The following is a 24,958-nucleotide window of genomic DNA, read 5'->3' as shown; positions in this document are numbered from 1 at the left end:
AATGCTGTCATTAGTTTCTTGGCACTAGACCTAAAGGCGCCGCAGTAACTAGAAAGAAGCAACCAAATAATAACTGGAACAGACTTTAGATTAGTTAGATGACCTCTCCGAGAACTCCCTGGCAGCAGATCTCACAGTCAATGTAGCAAAAACTAAATCTATGGTAGTGAACACTGACAATTCCACCAACTTCACAGTAGCGGGACAACAAGTTAAGAAGGTAGACGCCTTTCCGTATCTTGGTAACCAGACGCCCGTTGGTGGTACCAAGACTGAAATAGCCACACGGATCAGGAAGACCAGGGGTGCCTTTGCAGGTCTGCGAAACATTTGGCGCTCAAACCAGATCACTCTACGTACGAAACCCCGAATCTTTAATTCTAACATTAAATGCGTACGGCTGTATGCCTGCGAAACGTGGTGCGTTCCAGTGGAAACAACGCAAAAACAGCAGGTATTCATTAGCCGGTGCCCGCGTTATATCATTCATGTCTGGTGGCCTGACGACTGGATATTCAACGAGGAACTCCATCGTCTATGTCATCAATGGCCGATAGCAACAGAAATTCGTGAACGTAGGTGGAAGTGGATCGGACACACCTTGAGGAAAGGAGCGAACGAGATCTACAGAGAAGCACTCGACTGGAAAATTCACAAGGACAACATAGAAGAGGCAGACCCAGAGGCTCATGGCGACGGAGCTTAGCCAACGACATACGGGCTGTAGACGAGAACGTGTCCTGGCGACAGGTAAAAGCCATGGCGGGTAACCGTCAGCAGTGGAGATCTCTGATTTCATCCCTTTGTTCTACCGGATCGGCGGACATGAACACATAAAAAACTTTGTCTATTGATTGTATGCACCTTATTGCGAAGGTTCTTTATGAGGTTCAGCGGAAACTTCTTAGCGATACTTCATTGCAGTCTTTCTCAAATTGTTGAATGATTTCTGTTGAAAAGAGTGGTGTGCCTTCAGTCAATGTCTTCAAATGGTAGAATTTGCACGTATGTGATCAAGGAAGTTCATGTTCTTTGGAACGAATGAATTATCGAAAGCAGTCTATTCAAAGAACTTTCATCATCATCAACCATGAATTGATTATCGTTTCACTGGCTGCAAACGAAGCTCCTGAACTTGATAGAGCAAAGGATCCCGGATATTTTTCAACAGTATCACTAGCTAGGTATAGCCTGCAAAATTTTAAACTGTATGATCACGAATTAAATATACCTACGTATATTTTAGTCGCTGGTATGATGACTGTTACTAACTGAACTGCTTTGTTTTCCGAAAAACTCTTTACTTTGGCAGGTGTTTTTGAGTTTTTTTTAATTTAAAAGTTTCAACGGCTCGAATAAAAAAAATATTTGCATGGCATTTGTGGAAGCATATTTTATTGTTACTGGTATTCATAACATATTTATTGCAGGATTCAATATCGCTTTTCATAGAATATATAACATTCGAGATTCATAGAGATTTGTGCAATAAGCTGAGTGCTGTACTTTAAGGCTGACATGGTTTCTCTACTCGACGAGCTGACGGACGTCTCTATTGAACTACATAAATTTCATAGTCAGCAAATGCTAGCTCTTGTCCACCATAGGGAATGTAGCAAACACCATGAGACTGCTGGACTTTTCCAATAGTCATCGTACCTTCATGGGGCACTCGACCAATAAACAATGGTTCACCATCCTCGGATTCGCCTGCAGGAAGTGCATTTGGCGGAATTTCGCCACCGGACGTTGGTACGAATTCTCCGTTGCTGTCACATAGAACTTCGAACTCTGATTTAGAGTTTTCTGCTCCACCCCACGCAACGTAGCACGACCCGTGAGATGCTACAACTTTACCAGGTATAACGGCACCCTCATGCTGGGCACGACCGATGTACAAATCTTCTCCATCAGATCCACCAACTACAGCATTTGGAGGAATTTCCCCTCCTGACGTTGGAACCCAACAAGGCGCAGCTCCGGAGACGAGAGCAGCCGGAGCCGATGGTTTCGGTTCATTCTGCTGGATAATCCATGATCCAGAAGCTCCCCAGCCAGTGCAGACACCAACAAAGTTGATTGGAAACGGTTCCGGATTTTCATAGGACAAAAATGCTGCCGCGGCTCCTTCCATACCAACGGTGATGACCTTAATTGAAAACGGACAAATTGTTATAGTATTCAAGTCACACACTAATGATTCGCTCACATCATCTATCCACTTAATCCAGAATCCACGAAACTCGCCACCGTTCAGAATATCTGGAGTGTCCACCTCGCATACATCGGGCTTGGCGCGATTTTTCCGAATAACGGATTTAGTGTTCTTCCATCCACCAATGAACACCTCCAGCATGGGTTCCGATTCGGCCGGTCCACTGGTCAGGGCCAGGTGAGCATCGTTTGGAGCTCGAACTTTAAAGTTTACCTCACCATTCGTGGCTGGATAAAATGTGTACTCCAACTTGTCCTCAGTGTCGAGCTCTGCGGAAATAAATGACAGAAATTATTGTACCAATGTGATGAGTATAATCCACACAAAAAAATAAGATGTTTTAAATGGGTTATGAATTTCCTACATGAGTTCTCCACATTCTGTATAAATTTTTCAATTGTTTCAAACTCGCGAAGTTCTAAATTAGATCATCAAGATGCATCAACATATACTAATTACCATTTGTACTTGGAATGATTGACGCTATCGTGACCAAACGGCCTCGTCATCCCACATAAATAACATATACCTAAGCTAGTGTATAAACAGCATCGCTGAAAGATCTGATCAGTCTCTCCGATCGCTACATGCTTAGCGTTCGTTAAGGCGTGGTGTAGCATCTCAGCGACTGAAATTCCAATAGTTAAAATCTCATGATTGGCTCGTCACAGCATTAGAAATTCGCATATTCTCATGGTCAAGCAACACGTCACAGCCGAATTTACTTACCTTCATACCTGATGGCTTTAACCAGTTCTCTACTATCGCCCGAGGCTTGAGCACCGACGGCATCAGTAGCAGAATGCATAACAACATCAAGCTCTTCCTTCTGATTACTTGCTGATGCCGGTTCGGGCAAGGTTGCCTCGACCGGACTTGTTTCAGAGCAAGCCGGAGTGATCGAATTTGGATATTTCTTTTCCTTAAGTTTACGATGAGAAGCGAGACCTGTGGGTGGTGCTGGTTAGTGGTGAAGCGTGACAGGTACTACTAGAAGTAATTGCGTTGTTTGCTCTTTCGGGTGCTCCGATTGTGCAAATTCGTTGTTCGATCAATGTTAATTGAGTACTAACTAAATGCCATTGCATGCATTAAATTTAATAGTTGACTTGACTTGATTTTCAACTAGTCCATAAAGTACTAGTAGGAAAGTGTATAAGAATTGTATTTAAAATCTAATGTTTGTTTATTGATACACCGCATTCAGCCCTTCTAATCAATGAGTGTGATTAAATGATGATTAAAATCAGTATTTTCTTAAAATGTTTGTTAAACACGTGCATGCTCTATTCATTTGTTCAAACAGAAATGACATTAAAAATTGATCAGCATGCGGTATTCTATGTAGGTTGTGTGTGATTTATATCACAATTGTTTCCTTTCCATCGATCATTATGTATTCTCTTCCACCGAGAAGGTTGGAAATGCATGTTGAGCCTTGTACGGTCGGTTTATTCGGTCAGCCGTTGCGACTTGAGTCAATTTTTATTTTTAGACTGAACTGTAAGGTGATGACGATTGCTGGTTGGTGTTGCAAGCTAGGATTCAGTGCATGGAACATGAAGTAGCAACGAAAAATTCCTAGCTAGTATAAACCTACTGCTGTATTGAACTCCAATATTTTGGTATTTTTCGTCTTTCACAGGACTTTCACTTCTGCTAATTTACATTTTTTTATTTTTTCCACATAACTTTTCGGTCGTGACTTTGATGAGCAAGAAAAAAATATTTTAAAAATTTTAAAATTCCACAAATAATGTGAATGATTTTGTGAAAATAAATCCATATATTTATTCTGAATAGCTAGGAAAATTTGCTTACGTTTTTATACCAATTGTTTTGCTCCACCATGTTTGGATCCTAACATGTCAATTTTTTTTAAGAAAATAAATGTTCAGAAAACTCTAGTTTTTCGTCCATAATTCATGAATGAATGGAGAAATAACAAAAAACATTGACGTAAAACACAGATTTTTTAACCTTTCTTAAGAGTTTTCCACCTCCGTAAAAGTTTTGTGAAATACTAGTTTTCCGCTTCCATTTTCATAAAGAAATTGTTGTTCTACGACGCATAGTTCAAACGTTCTGAATTTTTTAAATAGGCGACGTCCGAGAAAATCAGTTTCGATCATCTGCAGTACTACAGTGTAAAAATTCGTAAGAAAGAGAAGGTAATCAATAATTGTGAGCATTTTATGGTATCAAGAAATTAAAAAATTACATACAAAATATAAATCAAAATAAAAATAGACTTTTTTGTTCGGAAAATGCGATTATTAGGGGTAAAAACTCCGGATAATCGATTTCGACCTGTAGAGCACAGCATCAGATTTTAATTTTGTTTCAGGTTTTTTACTCATTTGCAACGTTTTAATAGTTTTCCAATCAAATCAATTGAATCAATTCTCAAATAAATTCAACAAGGACAGAACACCTTTGACTATGTTTTTAGCCACTAGGTGGCCGCTTGAACAGTTTTCACAGATTATGATCGAATTATGTTTATTCGATAGGTACAAACTTTTTCATATCAATTTGTATGCTAACATTCGTTGAATATCTGAGTGTATTTCGGTATTCATGAAACGCTTTTAATTCTAAGTTATAGGGATGATAAATGAAAAATAAAAATAAGTGTAGTTTTAAATAAGATATGTAAGATTTGGTCAAAAATTGGACGAAAAACATCACAAAATCAGTTTGTGGTTGTTATTCCCTGAACCCTGACAAACATTTTTAAAATTTAAATGCAATTGAAAATCAATTCATTGAACCCCTAAAGCATACAGTTAAGTCCAGCGATGATGCCGTTATGGAAACACCATTTTGATCCATGCTTCGCGGATGCAGGTGTTCCGAGCGTTAACACATTTATTCCAAAAAAAGAGAAAGAATTGCAATCGCGTTTCGCATAACTAACCAGACTGCACACATGGGGATGTTTGGCCCAAAACACTGGCCAAAATTCGACATCGTTTGGTCTGATTGTGATCGTATTGAAAGAACTTTGATTGACATTTGAGATTGACAGAAACATATCGGGTATCAGTCTTCAAAAGGTCGCATAAGCTATGTGAAAAGGTTGATTTTGCGACCTTCTGAAACCTAAAGCCGAATGGCTCCTAAATGGTCAAAAAAATATGTTGGTTAGTTCAATCTGATGTAACGTGCGATTCGCACTTTTTTTAAATATTTTATGTACCGTGAACGCGGTGACTCCGGTAACTCAACTCAAGTAGTCGATTTTTAGAAGGTTGAATCTCAGGATCAAAGTTTGCCATTGAACTATGAATTTTAATTTAATCTTTCAAAAATCGGCTGCTTTGGTTGAGTGATCGGAATTAGGAACTGATCGGAATTACCTACGTTCACGGTATCATACTTTACTGGAAAAATTCTTTTACTTCGTTGGTATGAAACATTTAAATTATCGCTTCCCTCGTATTCAAACATTAATTTTGCTGACGTTAAAATATGTAAATTGGGTGTAAAATTAGCCTGAAAATTAATTTTCAAAATTATAGATAAGGATGAAAAAAGGAACCAGGAGGAAGATTTTCAGTTGTCACTAAATTCATTAGATTCCGAGCTCTCCGACGATAAGTTAATTTCTAACTCTTCTTTAAAACGTTAATCTTTTACTTAAAGTTTTACTCTTTCGGGAAATACTCACTCATGTTTAATAAATAGGGCACGGGAGGGTATTTTCGGCCCATTCAGCGATTGCTTCTATTTTTGCGGCCTAGATATAATTCTTGTAGAAGAACAGGTGGTCTTGGCGTACTTTTAATAAAAAACAGTAGATTACTTATATTCTTGTGAAAATAGTTATAACATGTTAAAGTTGTATGTCGGCAAAGTATTTTTTAACGAAAGAAAGAGAAAATATGCCGAATTTAGAAACAGGCCCCTTCCTTAAATACCCTTCCTTACTCCTATTGCATTAAATTTTAAACATTTTCTGCCGTACAAGCGGTAAAATGTTGTGTTTTATACAAAATGATGATAGTCGGGCGTATATAAACAAACATTATTCTGATCCAAAATGAAACTGGTATGATATGTTGCAACTGAAATTGCCATGAAATAATAAAAATCATGCACTTCATATTTTGAACTTATGGCCAAGTTTTTAAATCAAATACTTCTATGTGCTGCGGCCAGACTCCCCAGTCAAAAATACTGCTACAAAATCTGGACGGTTTTTGAAGACATGTCGCCCATGTCGCATGTCACTGCATGTGTGAAATGCAAGCTTTCATTGAGAATGCACATTAACATTTTTCAATGCGTAAATTGACGATGACGCTCTGTGCATTTTTATTGTTTTCCACAGCGGTGTTTAGTTTCACCGGTTTCACGTGATGATGACATTACCTGACTGATTTTGCGTAGGCTTAACTGCATGGTCGTTTGCTGTGGTTTCTATTTTATTTTATTTTTATTTGTCTTCCTAAACTTCGTGTAGAGAAGCATTAGTCATTGAAACATGTTAATTGAATTTATTGAGGTAAATACGTTAAAAGATTCACATCTGTTGTTTAGTTTTCTGTCCGGCTGTCATTTGTGTTTACATTTTTTATTTGTGTGCGACGCCACTACACAAAAAAAAATTGTTTTAAAACATTCTATAGGTAGTTGGGTGTGATTATCGTATTTGTTCTACATTGTAGAATGAACAATTCAATACACCTAGTGCTATATCACCCTCCAACGAGGTCGACCCAAGTACATTGCAGTAGTATAAAATAACGAAGCGAGGGGTTCATGCATGGACGTATACTATTTTTCCTTCTATCAGCCATTATGTCTACTCCGGGTTTTATCCACCATAATTTTAGCTAGTTTTTTATTCACTCAGGCTTAAAGTAAATATATTTGTTACTTCTAAGTTATTTTCTATTATTATTCCAAATTATGCAATTTTCTATTCACCGCGTAGTCTTTCAAAAAAATCATAGAAAATAAGCTGTCGATTTAGAGCAGCTTCTTTTCATCTGGTCATAGCATATTTTTTACTAGTTGTGAGTACTGAATCAAGAACTTATTTTAAATTTTCAACCTAAAATTTATAATAAAATCTAAACAAAACTGTATGCCAAAAAATTTAGTCAAAATGAAATGCCAAATTTAAAATTTACCTCTTATTTTTCATAATTTTAATCTACTTTTTTAAACTCTACAAAATTACGGATTGAACCACTCGGTAGGTCCCCTCCTTTCCAGCTCGCTGTTCAATTGATGACATCGGAGCTGGATTGCGGTGGGGCTGTCTGAACGTGCTACCGAAAAGACGCACGGCTGCTGATGCTTTGCTTCAGCGAGTAGCGTAGCGAGCGATGATGTCATCCTCAAAGAACGACAAATCGCGGCGAGATCAGATGCGTTCGTGAAATAGGAGACTGTGTACCTATTTAGTTGATGTTGTTTTTAAACCTCACTGCCGTCTTCAATGCGAAATACGACCATTGTAACTTTTTCCTTTCAGCACAATTTGTTCAAACATCATACTAATCGGAAGGTTTTTTTCCACAAGTAATTGTTAACTATATTAGTTCGAATGTAGGACGGCTTTTTAGCAGTTATATGTTAACAGGGTACTTGTGTCATTTATTCAAATCTAGCTATTGTTATCGATTTTCTTCGAGAAACTGCTGAACGACCTATGAGGTCGTATTGCATAAATGTTGTCTATTATGGACGAAAACTACATAAAATGGGTTTGATTTTACATGAAAAAACAGATTATTTTGCACATTGTAAAGTTCCACTCTATTTTTAGATTGTAAATTTCTTGTACTTTTCTCGTTTTCGTTGGTTGAAAGAAGTTATTCGATTTCCGCCAACTCGACTTCTCACTGCTTCTGTTTGCATTATTCCTATGCATAAACCGGTAAAGTTACCACCATCGAATCGAACGTCAAGAAATTTGGGCAAACAGTAAAACTGCTAATGAAGCACACCGGATGAAGGTGATTGTACCGAAATGACCGCAGATACTTACGAATGTCGGCCATCGTGACGGATTGTGTGACGGTTCAGCAACTTTCTATTAACTTCTTTTAACACTTATTATTATAACTGTCACAAAAACTATCCCTTGTGTGTACTTTCAACGACCAACCAGCACTAACATCCAACTCAAAACGCGCACAAACTCAGACTAAAATAATGCCGGCTTCTCTACTCTGTTATTATAATCTACTGCGGGTATGAGGAGAGACCGCACAATCGAATATATTTGAGCGAAGCTCTGTACGCCAGAGAATCAATCCAACGTGGGATTTGCTAGCTGACTAATACAATCTACCGTTAAAAGAAACCACAGGGTGAAAGAAGCCACGTCAGTTCAAGAGTCTCCGCAACGTTTGTATTTCAACAGGGGTAAAGAAATAAAGCTTTCCAGACTTGCCTATCAAAACTGTTAAATATGTTGAACATCAAATGCAGCTTTGTTGAGCTTTTCTTTGAGGTTGCAGTGAGAATACTGCCGCTACTCGTGTAACAGTCCCATTTTCCATTTTCAGTGGCATCAAAATTGTTGATCTTTCTTAAATCTAATCATACAAAAGTTTTCTCAAACCTACTGTTAACTCTTCAGGCGGAGATTTTTATACTGCAGAAAGTTTTCCTCTGGAATTACAAACAATAGGAGGTTAAGTGTGAATAATTGAATTGAAAATAATTTAAACGAGAAAATTGTACTCAATGTCTTCATCAATGCCGAATTCACGTGTTCGTCTTCGGACAGGACTACTCTTTCATCTTTGATCATCCGGCAAATTTGAAGAAGTGATTTTTTATTTAGTGGCGTGAAGTGAAGTTTGTGAACTTACATCACGTGATGTAGTAATTTGTTAATTTTGTTTATATACTTTTCATCAAAAATTATTTTTAGGGGGTAGTAAATTCTATTGACATTATTTTCAGGCGACTTTCAGTAAATCAATCATGTTCAGGTGATCTGCAAATCAATTCGTAAGGATTATCTATAAATAATTTTATTCTTGAGTATTAATTAAAAGTCAGATGATCTGGATCTGCCCTTTATATGAATTAACGGCGGACTCGTTAATTCCTTGGGAAAGGACCATTTTATCATAAACGAAATGAGGTACTGAGGAAACGAGCCTGACATTTTCAACGACATCAGCATTGTTGAAAAGGAATCTCACATGATTTGTGTGTTCAATTTTAATGGAGCTTTTTACAATCCAGTGGCAGTGTTAATATAAATTGAGATCAAGGGACGACAGCAGTTACTTCAGCAACAAAAGCAGGGGTCCGAACCAGCGGAATTTTTAATATATTAAACATATTAAAAAAACTTTGTACTGGATATATTCACTATTCCACAGGTCAAAATGACTTCAAATCATCTAGAATAGCACATATCAGTTTTGTTGAAAAACTATGCTCAAGCATTTTCGATTAACTGAATTGTACGTCGCCTTGAAGTTTATGGATGAATGGTGAGTCTGCAAGACGAATTCTCGAAGTTTATCGAGGAGAATCTGTCGCAAGGTGTACATTTGGAGCGTGCTGTTTGAGAATCGCACTAATGTTCGCCGGCTACGGATTTGCTGCAACGGCTTCAGTCTATGGAAATGGATGTGGGAGAAAATTTTGATTGCAGAATGGACGATAGTTATGTCTCGATGATTGCTAGCAAACCAAAGCAAAGCCTAGGTGCTACATTCCGTTATCGAAACTTGACCTTCTGTTTTTATACGAGAGACTTCGCAGCCAGCTGTTCGAATACAGGACAATTGCAGGGCCAGTTGCTGCGATGCTATTGATTCCAACAGCCTTTTCGTTTGTAATCAAGCTTTTTCGTTTGTCATTGCACATAACAGGAAGTACACATAACAGGAAGGAAGGTACGACTAAAGTTTATCGTATCGTGTTTTCTAAAGCAATTCAATGACTCCGCATGAATATAATCGCAGTGTTCACCTTTATAATGATGGAGTCCCTTCTCGGCTAATGCCTGCCGCGCTGTATGACTGATTGTATCGCGAATGTGCTTCCACTTTCACCCTTCGTTTAGATTCTCTCCAGCTCGTTCATCGATCCGCTCCTCCGCTTTTCGAGAGTACTTTGCAGGAAATATATTCGCTGATAACCACCAAATCTTCAACCGTAACGGTTGCTCGTAGGTTTTGGCTTTGATTTGAATGTAACGACCCTACTCTCTATTTTACGAATTTAGAAACTATCCAGGACCCACCCCAATTCTGCGAGGGATCGACGAATGAAATTAAATTGGAATAGTGAAACACCTTAAGAATGTGCGGCCCAGTTTCTCCAAGGATGCGCGCACAAAAATTGATAGTAAAAAAACTTTAGTTAAAAAACTTCTTTCGCGCCTTATGGTTCAGAGAACGAAATAAACATATTAACAAATCCGCTTGGTTTGCAGAAAGGATCACGGCCGTTTCTAGAGCTAGCCGCATCGGCGAGACCAGAGGTTTCGAAGGCAAGCGCGCGCAAGGTATGCGAAGAGATTGCGAGCGACGTTCTCTGCTTAACCAACTTTTGTTTACCACGGGGCATGAATGAATCCTCGAGCGAACGAGCGAAAAAAACAAAAGAGGAACTATCCGTGTTCGACCAGGTTAAGAATGTTCACCGCAGAATAATCGAGCCTTAAACCTGACGGCTGAGCCTCTTTTGAGCTTTTTTATTTAGGAAATTATGTCGGTAAGGTTTGTACCCTACATAAACTGCCGGGCGCATATCTTCCTTACTACAAGCTAGTAGTCCGAGTCAAGGTTTTTTCCCCGAAAAGATCGGACATCTACATCAGAAAAGTGCTGATTATCAATCGTGGTCGCTGTAACAGCCCTTCATTCAGCCATTTCCAGTTATGCTTCCGAATGTTTCTTCGTGCCAAATAGATCCTACAGATGACCAATCCTCTGGATGAGATAAAGTTGATCAACCTGAGGCCGTGGTCGTTTGTGGTAGTGTGAAGGCTTTCTCTAACAATAACGAATAAAAGAACTCCTCGCGGCCTACATGGAGATCCGCATTTTGGATAACGTTCTTCACGGCATATCTTTGGCACTATTCATACGTTGTTTCTACAAGCTCATAGAATTCCTCTTTCACGTCACCTGCTTTGTCATTGATGGTTCGATCACATTGACTCAATTTTGGCTCATTTGACGGGGACGGTACTTCCCAGCCGAGCAAAATTTGAAAAAGTTATGTATGGGACATTCATAGAACTATTTTGTACAAGTTTTGCTGTATCTTTTGTATTTATAGCGTTACAATGCTAGTAGCTCATTAGTAGCTAAGTGAACGTTCACTCAGCTACTAATGAGGTACGCACTCTCATTGAAAATTTCATCTTTTTTCTCTCTCTAGTGTGTTACTTCTGCCTTAAAAATGTAATTAAAAACTAATTGATGAACGATTTTACCTTTTAGTTCTCCAAAATCTAGTGAAGAATAAGCTAGTTTTGAATTTCTAGTCAATCGGCAACGGTGGTCAATCGATGGTCGGCCCAAACTTGATGTAGGTAGCTAGATAATTTGGATTTTTCGGAATTTTTTAGCGCATAATTAAAAATTTTTTATATACCTGCCTAAGTGGTGCGCATCTATAATCTATTTTATGATGATCCCAACAAAAGTTTAGACTTTTAAGTCTCAGGTAAATCAGACTAAAATACTTTTTTAATGAAATACGTTTTATTGTAATTTACAGTCAGTCGTCTATTTGATTTTTAGCATATTTAGCTCGTTCGATGATGAGACAAACCAGACCCAGACAAAGAAATAACTGTTAACTGGATTTCGGTTTACATTAAAAACAATGTAATCCCATCAGTAAGTCAGTTTATTTCAGTTTGTTCTCATTAAGACTATTGTCTCTGCTCATTTTGGTATGACACTACATGCTAGGGTGTGTGTGTGTGTGTATTTTTTTTCATTTGTATAACTACATACATATTAGGAGGTTGGGTAGGTATTACTAAAACAGTACTGCACTTCTCCCCAGTCAGTGGTCGGAGCATGCGGTCACTTATTTGGGTTTCCTGGCAGATGAAGGGACGTTTTAAATAGCAGCGTTACATTCGCAATTATGTTCCTATGGGTACATGCTCAAAACTTAGTCTCGGATAGTAAGAACAGATATTTTCTATTAGTATTCTGATATAATGCGGTATTGTCACGAGTTAGATTTTTAATGTAGTATGTAAAGATAATGGTATAGTACAAGGCAGCCCGCTCATACGTGCGTTACATGTGAATTCGTGGATTTTACACATGTAATGCTGCAATGCTGAGTGACAAGTCTCATTGTAGATCATTTAGGCAACGGTAAGTTGTCTCCCAGCGTGAATATGTTTTCTGCTTAAATTGAGCAACAAATAATCTGTATAGATCATGTTTGGTTAAAATTACTATGATCGTACAATGGCACTCAGGAATAGTTCAATAACCCCTGAAGGGATTTCAGTGGTGAAAAATTAGTTCCCTGAGGAATTGCGTCAAATGATTGTGGATGTGAAAGTCGAATGTGTTTATTTATGAAAACCTTTGACGCTGCTAGGATTAAGTTTTTTTTTGAGTGAGTTTCTTATAATACTGTGACCGCTCAGACCGTACTGTTCGATATATTAATTAGCCTATCGAAATTGGCTTAACACGCTTAATTCTAGTATACCTACAGACTAAATCACAGATCAAAATTATAGTTCTTCTCCAACCAAAAGTTTCCAATAAGCATTTTTTCGTAAATGATATGTGTTAGAATGGATCAACTGTATTTGACGTGATTTAAGCTGTTGAAGAAAGAACATACTACGAAGTAAAATAATAAACTTACAATAGAAAGTCAGATGGCACACTCGCGTATGACTCAACAGTTCGATTCCTCTTGTGCCAAGGTCATTGTAATTCATGTTTCTGTGAATCGGCTATTGTGCTTGAACTGTCTGTTTTTGTGCCTTCTATTGCAAAAGTTTTCTACCGAACGCTAGTAAACACGGTGGCTTTAGTTGTTCTAGAATCCCACAAAACAAAACTTCCGACTCCGAAAAAAAAACGCACACTAAAAGTCTAACAAAAGCGTTTCCGTTTCAATAACCACCAGCACCAAGGCTAGTTCGAATCTGTTCGAATGAAAGCCAAAATGTAAGAGACCACGGTGCCATACGAATCCAAACCGGTAAAAATCCTTTGTAAAGGGCAAAGAAGCCCTCTTTAGCAATGGTTTGCTGTAGGCAATCCAGAGATCCCTTGTAGAGAAGGCCCCTGAAAAACCGAAAATATATCCAATTGAAATCAGTGGGTGTTAAAATTATACTCACTTTCCATTCAAATCGGTAGGCTGGTTCATCACTCTAGTTTTAACTACGTCTGCTGGAGTACCCATCGTTGCTGCAACCAACCCGGCACAGATCGAGGACATAATATGCACCAAGTGACAATCCGGTAGGCCGGTCTTTTTCATAACAAATCGTTTAACCGTATCGTAAGTTGTCAAATCGCCCAGATTGACCAATGCCGCGCGTTGTACATTCGGAACACTACCCTTCCACAGGCCGGCGATGCCGCCACGACTGACAATCTCACGGAAGGCGTGTGCCGCCCCATGTACCCTTGGTTCCAGTCCCAGCAATCGCCGTTTCCCTTCCATCTGGATGTGCACCTTGACTAGATCTGCCGGCGAAGCAAGCCACTGAGCTAGAGCCCCGGCACCAACTCCGGCTAGTGCAGATTTCCACAGCGCAAAATCGTTGTTGTGGTTGCGAAGTTTCTTTCTCAGGCCATCGTACGTTACGATGCGGACTCCGCTAAGTAAGGTGAGAAAAACAAGATTGGTACAAGCGACTCATGTGATGTTTGGTTTGGTAATTGTACCTGTAAACAACATGCCTATAGAGTGCTGGCGTTACGCCCTGCCACAGCTTAAGTGTTCCTTCCTCGCGAATGATGCCACTAGCGGTCGCAAGCATGCCTCTATATTTTAACTGGAATAAGAATAAGAAATCAGTTTTTTTACCAGTATTTTTTCCGGTGTACAACTCCCCCACTGGGTTCATGTGTCTGACTGTCTGACGGTCAGTACTGTAAAAAATCTATAGATTAGATAACCGAAGCATGTGCCGATGTTGGTAATCCACAGTAGATAATAAATCACGCTATTATTGTTTTGAAATAGCACAACAGTTTTGCATATCCTTTTTGTCGTAATCAGACTTGTCTTTTAATTTTTGGTTCGACAGCAAAATCATCAAACTTATTTTTAACATACCTTTTTAATAGTACCGGTCACTGCAGCTGCCTCACCCTGAATTTGAAGTCTCGTTTTGGTCAGATCCAGTGGATAGGTTACCGTTTCGGCAATACTGGCAGCAAAAACCGATATCAGATAGGTGCACCAAAAGGAATCGGCATAGTGGTACTTCACCGGACGCATCTCGGTCCGGGTTGTAGTCTGCTGCATTGCGCTGGCGGCTGTGGTGGGTCCACCACCGGCTTCCGGAGCTGTCGGTTTGTCGGCTGAAACCAAATGAATCACAAATTCGTAAAATTAACGCACTGCTATCATGTTAAAATTTGCGATAGGCACTTGTTATGTTATAAAATATAATGAATAAGCAGCTCTGTAACCTTTACTGGTGAAGTTCATTATCACAACTGTGCGACTGCTGCTGATACCACTAACTGCTGATGGGCCCGGCGTTAATCGAATCAGGCGAAAAAACGTAATGAATAACGTCGTTGGCGAACGAAACCTGTTGATGACGATCGCATTGCCGAACAGAGCATGGCTGAAAGTGAACTGACATGAGCCTGTTTAGTCGCACGAGTAGATTGATTTTAATTTGGTTTCGAATCCCTGATAAGACGCGTCTGAGACGGGAGGAGTATGTATTGTGTTTATCGGGTGAAGAATTTTGGAATGCAAAGTCAGAGAATGTTTAGAGTCCGTTTCAAGCGGTAGTCGTAAAATGGGAATGAAATCAGCTGAGCCTTGATTTTTTAACGTACAGTAGGATTTCGAATTTAGCAACAAATGCGTGTCGCCAATGTTGCCAAAATCGAAACCGTGCCAAAATCGAGACCTTTTTTCGATTTAAAAAAATTTAACGTAAATGCTTTAGAAGATGACTAAATATCATTAATCACCGATTGCAACCATTTTATGTTTAAAATGTCCGACAAGAGCTATCCGTCCGGTGCAAATAAGTTATTGACACCCTGCGGTAAGACGTAGTCCTACGGCAATAAAAATATTGTTCGAACCCACATAACTTTTTTTCATGAACATACTCAGGGCATCATTTTTTCGTCATTTAAAGCATGTATGCGGAAACTAATTGATATTTAAGCATATTTTTGGAAGAGAAATATCTTGTGTTGCCAAAAACGGATACTTTTGTTGTCAAAATCGAAGCATGCATGTCAATTGAACCATGCCAAATTCGAAATCCAACTGTATTGCGCTATAATACGGGCATAAATAGTCCAGCTACCTATTACGACATTTAGAACGACTAAAATTTTAATTCGGATTATTGAGCTTATTGAGGATTATTGGAGCTTTTTTAAATTATCGTACAGGCTTGGGCCTAGAATTTTATTAAGTTTTGTACATAGACTTATTAACGGCTTATCCCAGAAACTTCTAATGATAATTGTCCGATTATCTCGGACATCCCTTACTTCCAAAATTCATAACTCTTGAATCAAGCCTCGTCGAACAAACATTCTTTTATTATTTTTTTTCAGAAAAACTTTCTTCTACCTTATGCAAAACTTTTAAATTTATTTCTTGTTGACCAATTTATTGACAAAAATATTACGATAGTATTTATTGTTGTTACAGTGTTATGGTCCAGAAACTAATGGCTGGTCATGCGCCATCGTTAGTGTTCGGCCAGTTTTACATCACCATTTCTACCGGTTTTACAGTTAATTCACTAAAAAATACAAGATTTGTGTAATAGTTAATAGTTTGATAGCAGGCCGCTCCGTCACATCTTTTATAGACTCCACTTCCAGTTGCATCATTGAAAGAGAACGTAAGGTCCAACAGTGGACGTTATGCACTGGCATGAAAACTGCTTCCAATCAAATCAACCACTCAATAGGCACTGATTGAAAAAAAATATGACTGGGCGCTTCGAAAAAGTTCGTCACATGGCTACGTTTGTATTTGCTTGATTGATTCGTCTAAGTGGAACTTAGATAGTCTGGATTTACAAATACATCTGGATGACCATGCACTTCGAAACTGTGAGAATAGGGCCTCACCATTTGATCTATACTACACTCATTTAGATAACCAGAGTCGGCCAGGTGACTCACAGAATCGCAGATTGTGTTCTCAGTTCTCACCTGAAAATTCAGATCAGGTGACTGTGCGAATAGGGATCCTCTGTTATACTTCAAGGCAGTTACGTAGGACCGCTTTTGTTGATGGCATGCTTTAGTTACTCTGCGCTTTTGAAAGGCTGAACAGTTTAAAATCTTTGTTTTGAGCAGTGCGATTTGTTTTTGAAATATACTCTGAAACTTATTATTCTGTAACTGTAAATTAAATTAACTTATTGCGTCCTAGCGACAAACAATGTTCAGAAAAAAAAGTGTATTTTAGCCACCCCATCGACATCTCTATATCGAGCTGCAGTAAACGTCAGCGACAGCATGTCCGGGGCTCAAAATTTGACAGCGGGCCCAAATCAGACTGCTGGCAGTTGAGTGAAACGCAGTACTGAATTGCTATTTCATTTTCGCACACACGAGATGTTAGCGGCGAGAACATGGTTGTCTGCCATGGGCTTGATTTTAGCATACTGAATCCCTTTGCCGCTTTAGTCTGGTGTACTGTTCAGCCACCGTCACAGAAGTTCTGCCGACAATGTCTATGTCGTCGGCGAAGCAGACGAATTGGCTAGATGTGTTGAAGACCGTGCCCCGCATATTAATACCCGCTCGGTTCATAATGTCTATGTTGAACAATAGGCATGACAGATTATCAGAACCACATGAACCTGTCAGTTTCGAATAAACTTGACAATCTACTTGAAATCCGAGCGCAGCACTTCCCAGAGAAGCTTTTCGCGTTCATGATGTTCCACAGCGGTGTTCGATCGATGTTATCATATGCAGCTTTAAAGCCAATGAAGAAATATTGTGTTGGAACTCTCCATTTACGGCGCTTTTGGAAGATCCGCCGCAGTGTAAATACTTGATCTGACGTTGATCATCCTTTAATGACGTTCAAGACAATAGCTTTTTTGTTCGCAACTGGTGATAGTTATTTGGAGTAGCTGCAGCACTTTGTAGGTGGCCCTGGGAACGCTGATCGCACGATAGTTTTTTACAGATAGCAATAGATAAAAATACGGATTGTGATGTCCATACAGAAAAAATTGGAAGTTCATGTAACTACATGAAAAAACCTTTGACTTAAACGCCTTGACGATTCTTTCGATAGACTTTACAGCCGCCTATAAGAGTACAGGACAGTTACGGGGCTAGTGTGACAATCCTACTGACTCTATCTAGCAGCTCCCCCTAGCTGAGAGGCAGGCTCGATTTTCAGTTTCAGTACGTCGTTTGTTCTTATTACATTGTTATTGTTGGTCAGTAATCCCAAATAGACATCACCGCCAACGATCACCATTTGTCGGAGGTAAATGTTTGAGCGTCTGCTTATCATAAATTTGACTTTCGATGCATTGACCCTCAGCTCAATTCTGCTAGCTCGCATTTGTACCTAGTCTAGTTTCAATTGCCTTTGTTAAATATCCTGTCTTGTTTCTGTTTAGAGCGATGTTAATCCAGCGTATCTTATGCTGTTTTTAAATAAACGATAATATGATCCTCTCTCGAGTGGTATAATTATGTTAATACCTATATCTTAAGCTTTGATCAATAAAAGATCAAGAGCTAAAAGGCTGTTGTCTTTATTCCTAGGGTGCTTCACGAAACCAGTACCATCTATCGACCATCTCACGGTTGTTTGTAGATTTCGCTTTGCAGGCACGTATGCTTTTAATATTTTCTTCTCTACGCCATGTTGGTATTCCTTATCAAACGTTTAATAGAAGAAGCCGGTATGTTCAAATAGAATTGTTTTGCTTCGAAAAACAAGAACCAGCAGGTGTGTGTTGAATGGAAAACGACGCGGAATTTGTTTTGTTTTTTGAGCTACTTTGTGAAGCGTGATGACTCCGATCAGGTGGCTGACTGGTTTGTAAGACCTCTGTTGTATCACGAGACTACCTCCCAGTTTTATGAGTGCAATTACTATATATTAAATGTTAAATAGAATCTCCTCAGCAAATGAATTGAGTTTAGTTTTGTATTGCTCTTTCCATCGTTCAGCCATTCCGGCGTTATTGTGGTACATAAAACCATGCTTTGACCACATACAGGCAGGTTGTTTGACTCACAACTCATTCAAAATTTACATCCATGATTGGGAGAAAAGAGGGGAGTAAAAAGTTGTGAAGGAGTTTCATGGATTTTACAACTTCAACAACTTCAGTAACTCGACAAGTACCTAAGTTTTAAGAAATTTTTCCCTAAGATAAACAAACGAGTCCTGGTGTCACGGACTATATGTGCTCAATATCGTTACTTTGTAACGCATATTGAGCACATATTGGAAACATCTCAATTTTGCGTGACAATAAATTTACTCAGAGCAGCAACATTACTCTCTCATGCATTTCAGTTTCTTTTGTGTTTATTGCTAATCGCAGTAAATGACGTTTGACACCTGAACCAATAAATAGTTGGTAAACATTGTTTTTATTTATTACGTTTATGTTGCGAAATTTAATTTTTTTGAATTGAAATGTCGCAAACATATTCAGCTCCCGGCTCTCGTACGGTATCAAATCACTTTTCGGGCTCACGGACGAAAGGTAGCAAGACGCTATGGAGAGGTATAGGAAAAGTTTGTTTTTATCAAAATTAGGCCGAAGACATGAAAATTAAGTATAACAGAGTAACTGTACCACAAATAAAATGTGATTAGTGATTGTTATTTAGGTAGGTAAACATAGATGAGTGAGAAGTATCGATTTTACTACCATTACAAACGCGCCTTCTCTTGAAAAGCAACGGTTCGTGTGGAGTCCTATTAAAATTAACGCTGTCAAGTAACCTGACAAATAGTTCAAACGAAATAATACACAAGGCAGGTACGTCTTATTTGTATAGCATAGGACAGCCACTATCAAAATTTTCCATTCACCCACTTGCTTTCTTTCGCTAAGTAGGTCTGGTTTTCGTTCATTTACAATCTTGGGAAATTCGCCATGTTGACCCAGGCAGGTTGATTTGTTCTACTAGAATTTCCTAAACATGTCAGGTAAAATGTGCTGAATGAGGATCATTATTGCTACATAGTAAATAACTGTTTCCGTTATCTTACGGAAAATCACTATCACAAGACATGAACAATATTCTTGATGAGCCATACGATTTCAGAAACAAAAAAAAAACAGTCATTCTAATGTTTTTTTTTTCTTCAATTTAGTTTTTGTCAACTATAGAGCGATCAGCAAACTCTTTTGGGAAAAATTTCACTCTTATACTAAAAAATAATGAGATCTGGAATTGATTGTCGCGATGCTGTCATTATAAAAGTAATTGATGTAAATTAAAAATAACAAAATATGTGTGAAATCGAATGTGAGTGTGTAAATGATGATAATGTAAATGATGTAAATGATAATGAAATGATATTAACAAAACTGAAGATTGTTTACTTTTTTTATTGGCAACAACAACTTTGTAGTCGAATTTACAGATCATACACATTTTACAAAAAATCGAGTAAAACAAATACATATTAGCTTGTAGCTTCAAGATAATATTAATGAGATACAGGGATACCTCGATATAAGACAACCTCGTTATAAAATAACCTCGATATAAGACAATTCGATATAAGACAATTTTTACATCGATATAAGACAAATCCCTTTAACATAGGGTACGGGAGGGTATTTTCAGCAGGTTTCTAAATTCAGCCTATTTGCCTTTTCTTTCGCCAATAAAAATACTGCCGACATACAATTTTAATATGTTATAACTTTTTCCCATGACTGTAAGTAATCTACTATTTTCTATTGAAAGAACGTCAAAACCACCTGTTCTTCCACCAGAACTAGGCCACGGGCCGAAAAAATAGATGCCATCGCTTAATGGGCTGAAAATACCCTACCCTCCCGTGCCCTAGTTGGTAACGATACCAGAGCTAATTTTGCATTCCAAAATCGGCGCCATGGAGATGTTCATTTTTTCAAAATAACCCAAAAAATTGTAAAAAGCGAATAGCTAATTAAACAATAATAAATAGTTCAAAACACGTAAACACACAACACAGAGTGAAATTGGCGACTGCTAATGCAAAAACTGTTTGAAAAAATCATGTTTCGATATAAGACAATTTCTATATAAGACAACTTTTTGAAAAAATTAATTGTCTTATATCGAGGTATCCCTGTAAATAAAATTTCAAAATATTATGTAGACAAACTGCTTCCGTGACGCACACTGTCAATTGCTGAACCGGTTTCAGTCCCAGTACAGTGACGAGCCTCTTTTTTACCGCTATGCATACATAGCACCTACGTCGCGCATTCAATGTCTGCGTCTGATTTGCGTCAATGTATATCGATATAAAGCAACATTTTGCCAATACAAATAGCACGGTTTGGCCATTATTAGCACACGCCAATCACGGAACTTGTTATTGTAAGGTCTTATTATTCCACTTAGAACTTATCCATTGTTGCGGTTGCGGTCTACACAAACTGATAATGATTTATAAGTCACTGGGAAGATTAACTTAGAATGCAATATCTCGCCAATACTCCACTATTGAGTATCGAATTTATGCCTACATTTTTATATTTCGCATCAAACAAGTATTATATCATTCTAGCACATAAGCCTTTATAGCATCTAGGATTTGGATGCACAGCCACAAAAGCTGTCTACCGAAATTGTATTTATATCGTTGTTACAAATAATATAAATATCATATTGTTGAGCTATTTATAGAGTTCATAAGCCAAACCCACAAACTGAATTTCGTTCTAACTTTTGAGCCGCAAAATTCGTAACAGAAAGGACGGAGAAAAAAGTATTCTATTACGTAAATTTTACGTGATAAGAAAATTCTACCAAATAGTACCTAAACAAGGTGCATCCTTTGTAACATAGTTACAATGACAATTCACTATATTCCACTGCTAGTGCAGCTATTCATTCACAAGTAATTCGAGCAAACTTTGTATACAAACACGTGTTTCGATGCCATATCATATCATGCTCATCAGAGTAAGTGCAATTCTGTAATTGAGTGCTTGCCATTTTTTTTGTATTGCGCTGTTCTGTTGCCAGAAATTGCTTCTAAAAATAGTTAACAAAATGCCTTTTACTTTTTGTCATACATGTGCATTACGCTGTGTCGCGAACAACTGGTTCTACAACAGTTATGTCCGTGTCACTAAATCGTAACAAAGCTTCGACGAATGAAAAATAAACTCACACGTCTGGTTTGTCTCCATAACCGACACTCCTTTCGAATGGTACACCACAACTAATCACAAAATAATGTTCACACCGGCTCTGCCACCACTCCTGGATAAGTATGTGTTATGCTTTAGCGCGTTACGAGGATGTATGCTTGATAGCACTGCTGAATACTGGCGGATATCACTAAGTATGGCACTATGGCAGTCGATAGAGGTAAGCTGTTAACCGATCTTAATCTGGTATGTAACTGATTTAGTTGCAAACATCAGCAGAGGTGGAAATCAGCCAGTCGCTTGCATCAGAGATGCAATGAACATATTGAGCCGAACTTGTTTATAAATAAAAAGGACCTTCACCTTCAGCACTACACACTATAAGTACTAGTGAAGCTGTGCTAGTAGCATTCGATAGTCTTTCATAGCTGTTGTCTTCAAGCATTATGTAAGGTTGAGCATGTTTCAATGTTTTATCATAAATACTGTGAGAACAGAAGTATACGTACCTTAAAAGGGAATTTGGTGGTCTTCACCTGAATTTGGTTTTTTATCCTCGCGTGGCTCTGCAGTAGCCAGCAGGCTTTTCTTAGCTATCACCACTAATGGCATAGATAAAGCTAACCAGTCAAAATAATGAAACGGGGTCACTTTCCGCGTACACAAGCAGGACTCGAAGTTTGTCTTTTGGTTGGTGAGATATAGTGGCGCGTTGCAATGGGTGATAGTAGCGCAACTATTGCACGCTCTCTGCCTTGACGGATGTAGTGTGAGTGTGTAGTATATGGCTTCGCAGAGTGCTAAAACGGTTATTCCTTTGCATTTATGCAATGAGGCCACCAAACATTATTATGTAACTTAGGCCGACGTATTGCCCCTTCTGCGTCGTCGTGAATTTGATGCGTAGGATAGAGTGAATCGGTGATTTTTTTCCTGATGGCCGATTTAATCCAAACCGTAAGCAACAATCTGCTCTAGCAAATAACTTAATATTTACTACAAAATATTTGCCACATACATGAATACCGTGAAACAAGCAGTGATCGAAATAACGGATGTAACCAATAACAGAAAACTAAAACTACTTCTTCCCGAATTAGGCCCGATGCAGAGCCTTATAAATTTTCTATTAAAAAACTTTTTCTTAGATTTATAATTAGCACGTATTGTTTGCTTTTTGCCATTTTAGGTGGTCCAACGTTGCACTAAATTTTGGTGTTCACAGTAAAAATTTCCACTATTTTGGAACTGAAACGGGTTACTGGGAGGTTTTCCTGTTTGCTGTTTCCACTTTGTGTCCGACTAGACGGAGCCAGACATGGCGGTGCACAGACAAAACAAACAACGATCCGACTTTGTGTACTTCTGCCGACGAACTGCTACGGCAGCCCCTTGCTAGGCGCGAGCGGCCCTGGTGGAAGCAGAGTTGCCAGGCTGTTTTCGCTAAAATGTTTTACTTTGTAAAGAATATGGTATTTATTAAGTGAATACCTACGTTACCTCCTACCTTTAAATGGAGAAAAAGGTGAGCAGCTTTGATTAAGTAGCTTTACTCTTTTACTTTGACAACAAGGAAGATGTGTGCTTATTATTTTTGGCAAAACTTATTATTAAAATTTATAGCAATTATTATTAAATAATTTTTTTAGAATCGTTTGAATGTTGTAAAAACTGTAAATCTGGCAGCTGAGCGACAAAAGAATGACAAGAATGACGGCTGAAAGAAGACAGAGCCATGAAGTATTCCACCACGCACACATATAAGGATTTTTTGACATTAGCTGAGGCCCTCGCTGAGGCTGTTTGCAGTAGGAATAATATCAAAAACATCAAATATCAAACTCCCGGATCCTCTCCTCCACTCTTCGCTCCCCTCTCACTCCTACATAACCGATCCTCAACTAATGTCATTCTGGTTAGTGACGAAACCGCAAATTACTTCATAGCCAATGAGATATACAGAGGTGTGGCAGATAAAAACAACTGCCGGTAACCGGAAATTTTCCCACAAGCTGTTATGTTATACATGGGAGATGGGACACTTGTAGACTTAACAATTATCTGCAGTATTACTGTATTAAGTAGACCAAAAAATACACATTCGATCAACGTGGAAACTGTAGTTTCATAGAAAAAATTTATTAATCATGGTTTAATGGTCAAAAATTTTGAGTTGATCTGACATTCATAACAACTCCTGAGAGCCAGGAGCTACAATCTCTAAGTCGCATAGAGGTGGGGTGTCTCTGGCCGTATCAAGAATTCCTTTCCACTGTACTCGGTCCTGTCGGGCAACCCGTCGTTGAGCATCTCTACACACGCAAGTTGGCTTCAACCTGGTTGAGCCATCTAGTACGTTGGGTCCCTCTATTCCTGATGCTGGTGAGGTTCTTGAAGGGAACGGCTTTCATTGCAGTCGTCCCAACTGGTGCCAGGTATACGGATGGGAATCGATGGATAGTCCCTGTAGCTCGTCGTTTTACGCCTACGCCTCTTTTCGCTTTCCGTTTGTACTCCGCCAAAAATAGTCCGCAACACCTTTCAACTTTCAAATACGGCAAGTGTATTATGTCTGAAGTAAGCAAAATTACAGTTTTAAGTCCGTAGAGAACTACCGGTCTGCTTAGCGCTTTGTATATCGTCAGCTTTATGCGGCGGGGTGTGCTCCTTGATCTTGGTGTTGTGGACGGAAGCATTCACTGACATAGACGTAGTTCTTGCTTCATTAATTGGGAGATCTGTTGCCTATGAGTTCTCGGAGAGGTCATCTAACTTGCTCTGTGTATCGATTCGGCGTTGTGCAAGCTAGACAATGTCGTCAGCTTGGTCGAGGCCATTTAGCCATGGCCATGGCCCATCGTTAAAGGATTCCAGGCAATCTTCCATTTGGTCTACTGTTAGTCACTTCAACTAATATCGCATCCATAACGATGAGGAACGGCTGGGTAATGCGTACCATCGGTGCTTTGCGCATTGGGCATAAAATAGACCCCACAGTGGTCCACAGCCTCTTACCCAGCAACTCCTACCCCTACCACCTCGTGGTACCAGCCGGGATACGAGCAACCTCGGTGCAGATCGGGTAAACAACCCCGGTGGAAGCCAAGGTCGTATGCTGACAGGGGAGGAGGGCTTCTTCGAGCTTCGTTGGCCCTCCGGCGATACTGTGGGGATGGTTGCGGGTTTTGCAAGCCTGAACCACTAAGAAATCAAAGCAATGG

The 24,958-nt window shown here is 38.9% G+C and overlaps 2 protein-coding genes across 2 annotated transcripts; both read right to left on the bottom strand.

The window, feature by feature from the left end:
• Window positions 1-1,245: 1,245 nt before the first annotated feature.
• Window positions 1,246-8,383, bottom strand: LOC128741507 (C3 and PZP-like alpha-2-macroglobulin domain-containing protein 8). Its single transcript, XM_053837377.1, has 3 exons — window positions 8,220-8,383; window positions 2,210-2,484; window positions 1,246-2,149 (listed from the first exon to the last, which is right to left on the bottom strand). The coding sequence occupies exons 1-3, from the start codon at window positions 8,230-8,232 to the stop codon at window positions 1,553-1,555; spliced, it is 885 nt and encodes a 294-aa protein (XP_053693352.1). The 5' UTR covers window positions 8,233-8,383; the 3' UTR covers window positions 1,246-1,552.
• Window positions 8,384-11,812: 3,429 nt separating this feature from the next.
• Window positions 11,813-23,083, bottom strand: LOC128741797 (mitochondrial uncoupling protein 4). Its single transcript, XM_053837848.1, has 5 exons — window positions 22,247-23,083; window positions 14,489-14,736; window positions 14,095-14,204; window positions 13,542-14,027; window positions 11,813-13,485 (listed from the first exon to the last, which is right to left on the bottom strand). The coding sequence occupies exons 2-5, from the start codon at window positions 14,678-14,680 to the stop codon at window positions 13,311-13,313; spliced, it is 963 nt and encodes a 320-aa protein (XP_053693823.1). The 5' UTR covers window positions 14,681-14,736; window positions 22,247-23,083; the 3' UTR covers window positions 11,813-13,310.
• Between the last annotated feature and the right edge of the window lie 1,875 nt (window positions 23,084-24,958).

The sequence above is a fragment of the Sabethes cyaneus genome, chromosome 3, assembly GCF_943734655.1.
Source record: "Sabethes cyaneus chromosome 3, idSabCyanKW18_F2, whole genome shotgun sequence".
NCBI classification, from domain to species: domain Eukaryota; kingdom Metazoa; phylum Arthropoda; class Insecta; order Diptera; family Culicidae; genus Sabethes; species Sabethes cyaneus.
The sequence above is the reverse complement of the archived record's forward strand: the minus strand, read 5'-3'. Positions and strand labels throughout refer to the sequence as shown.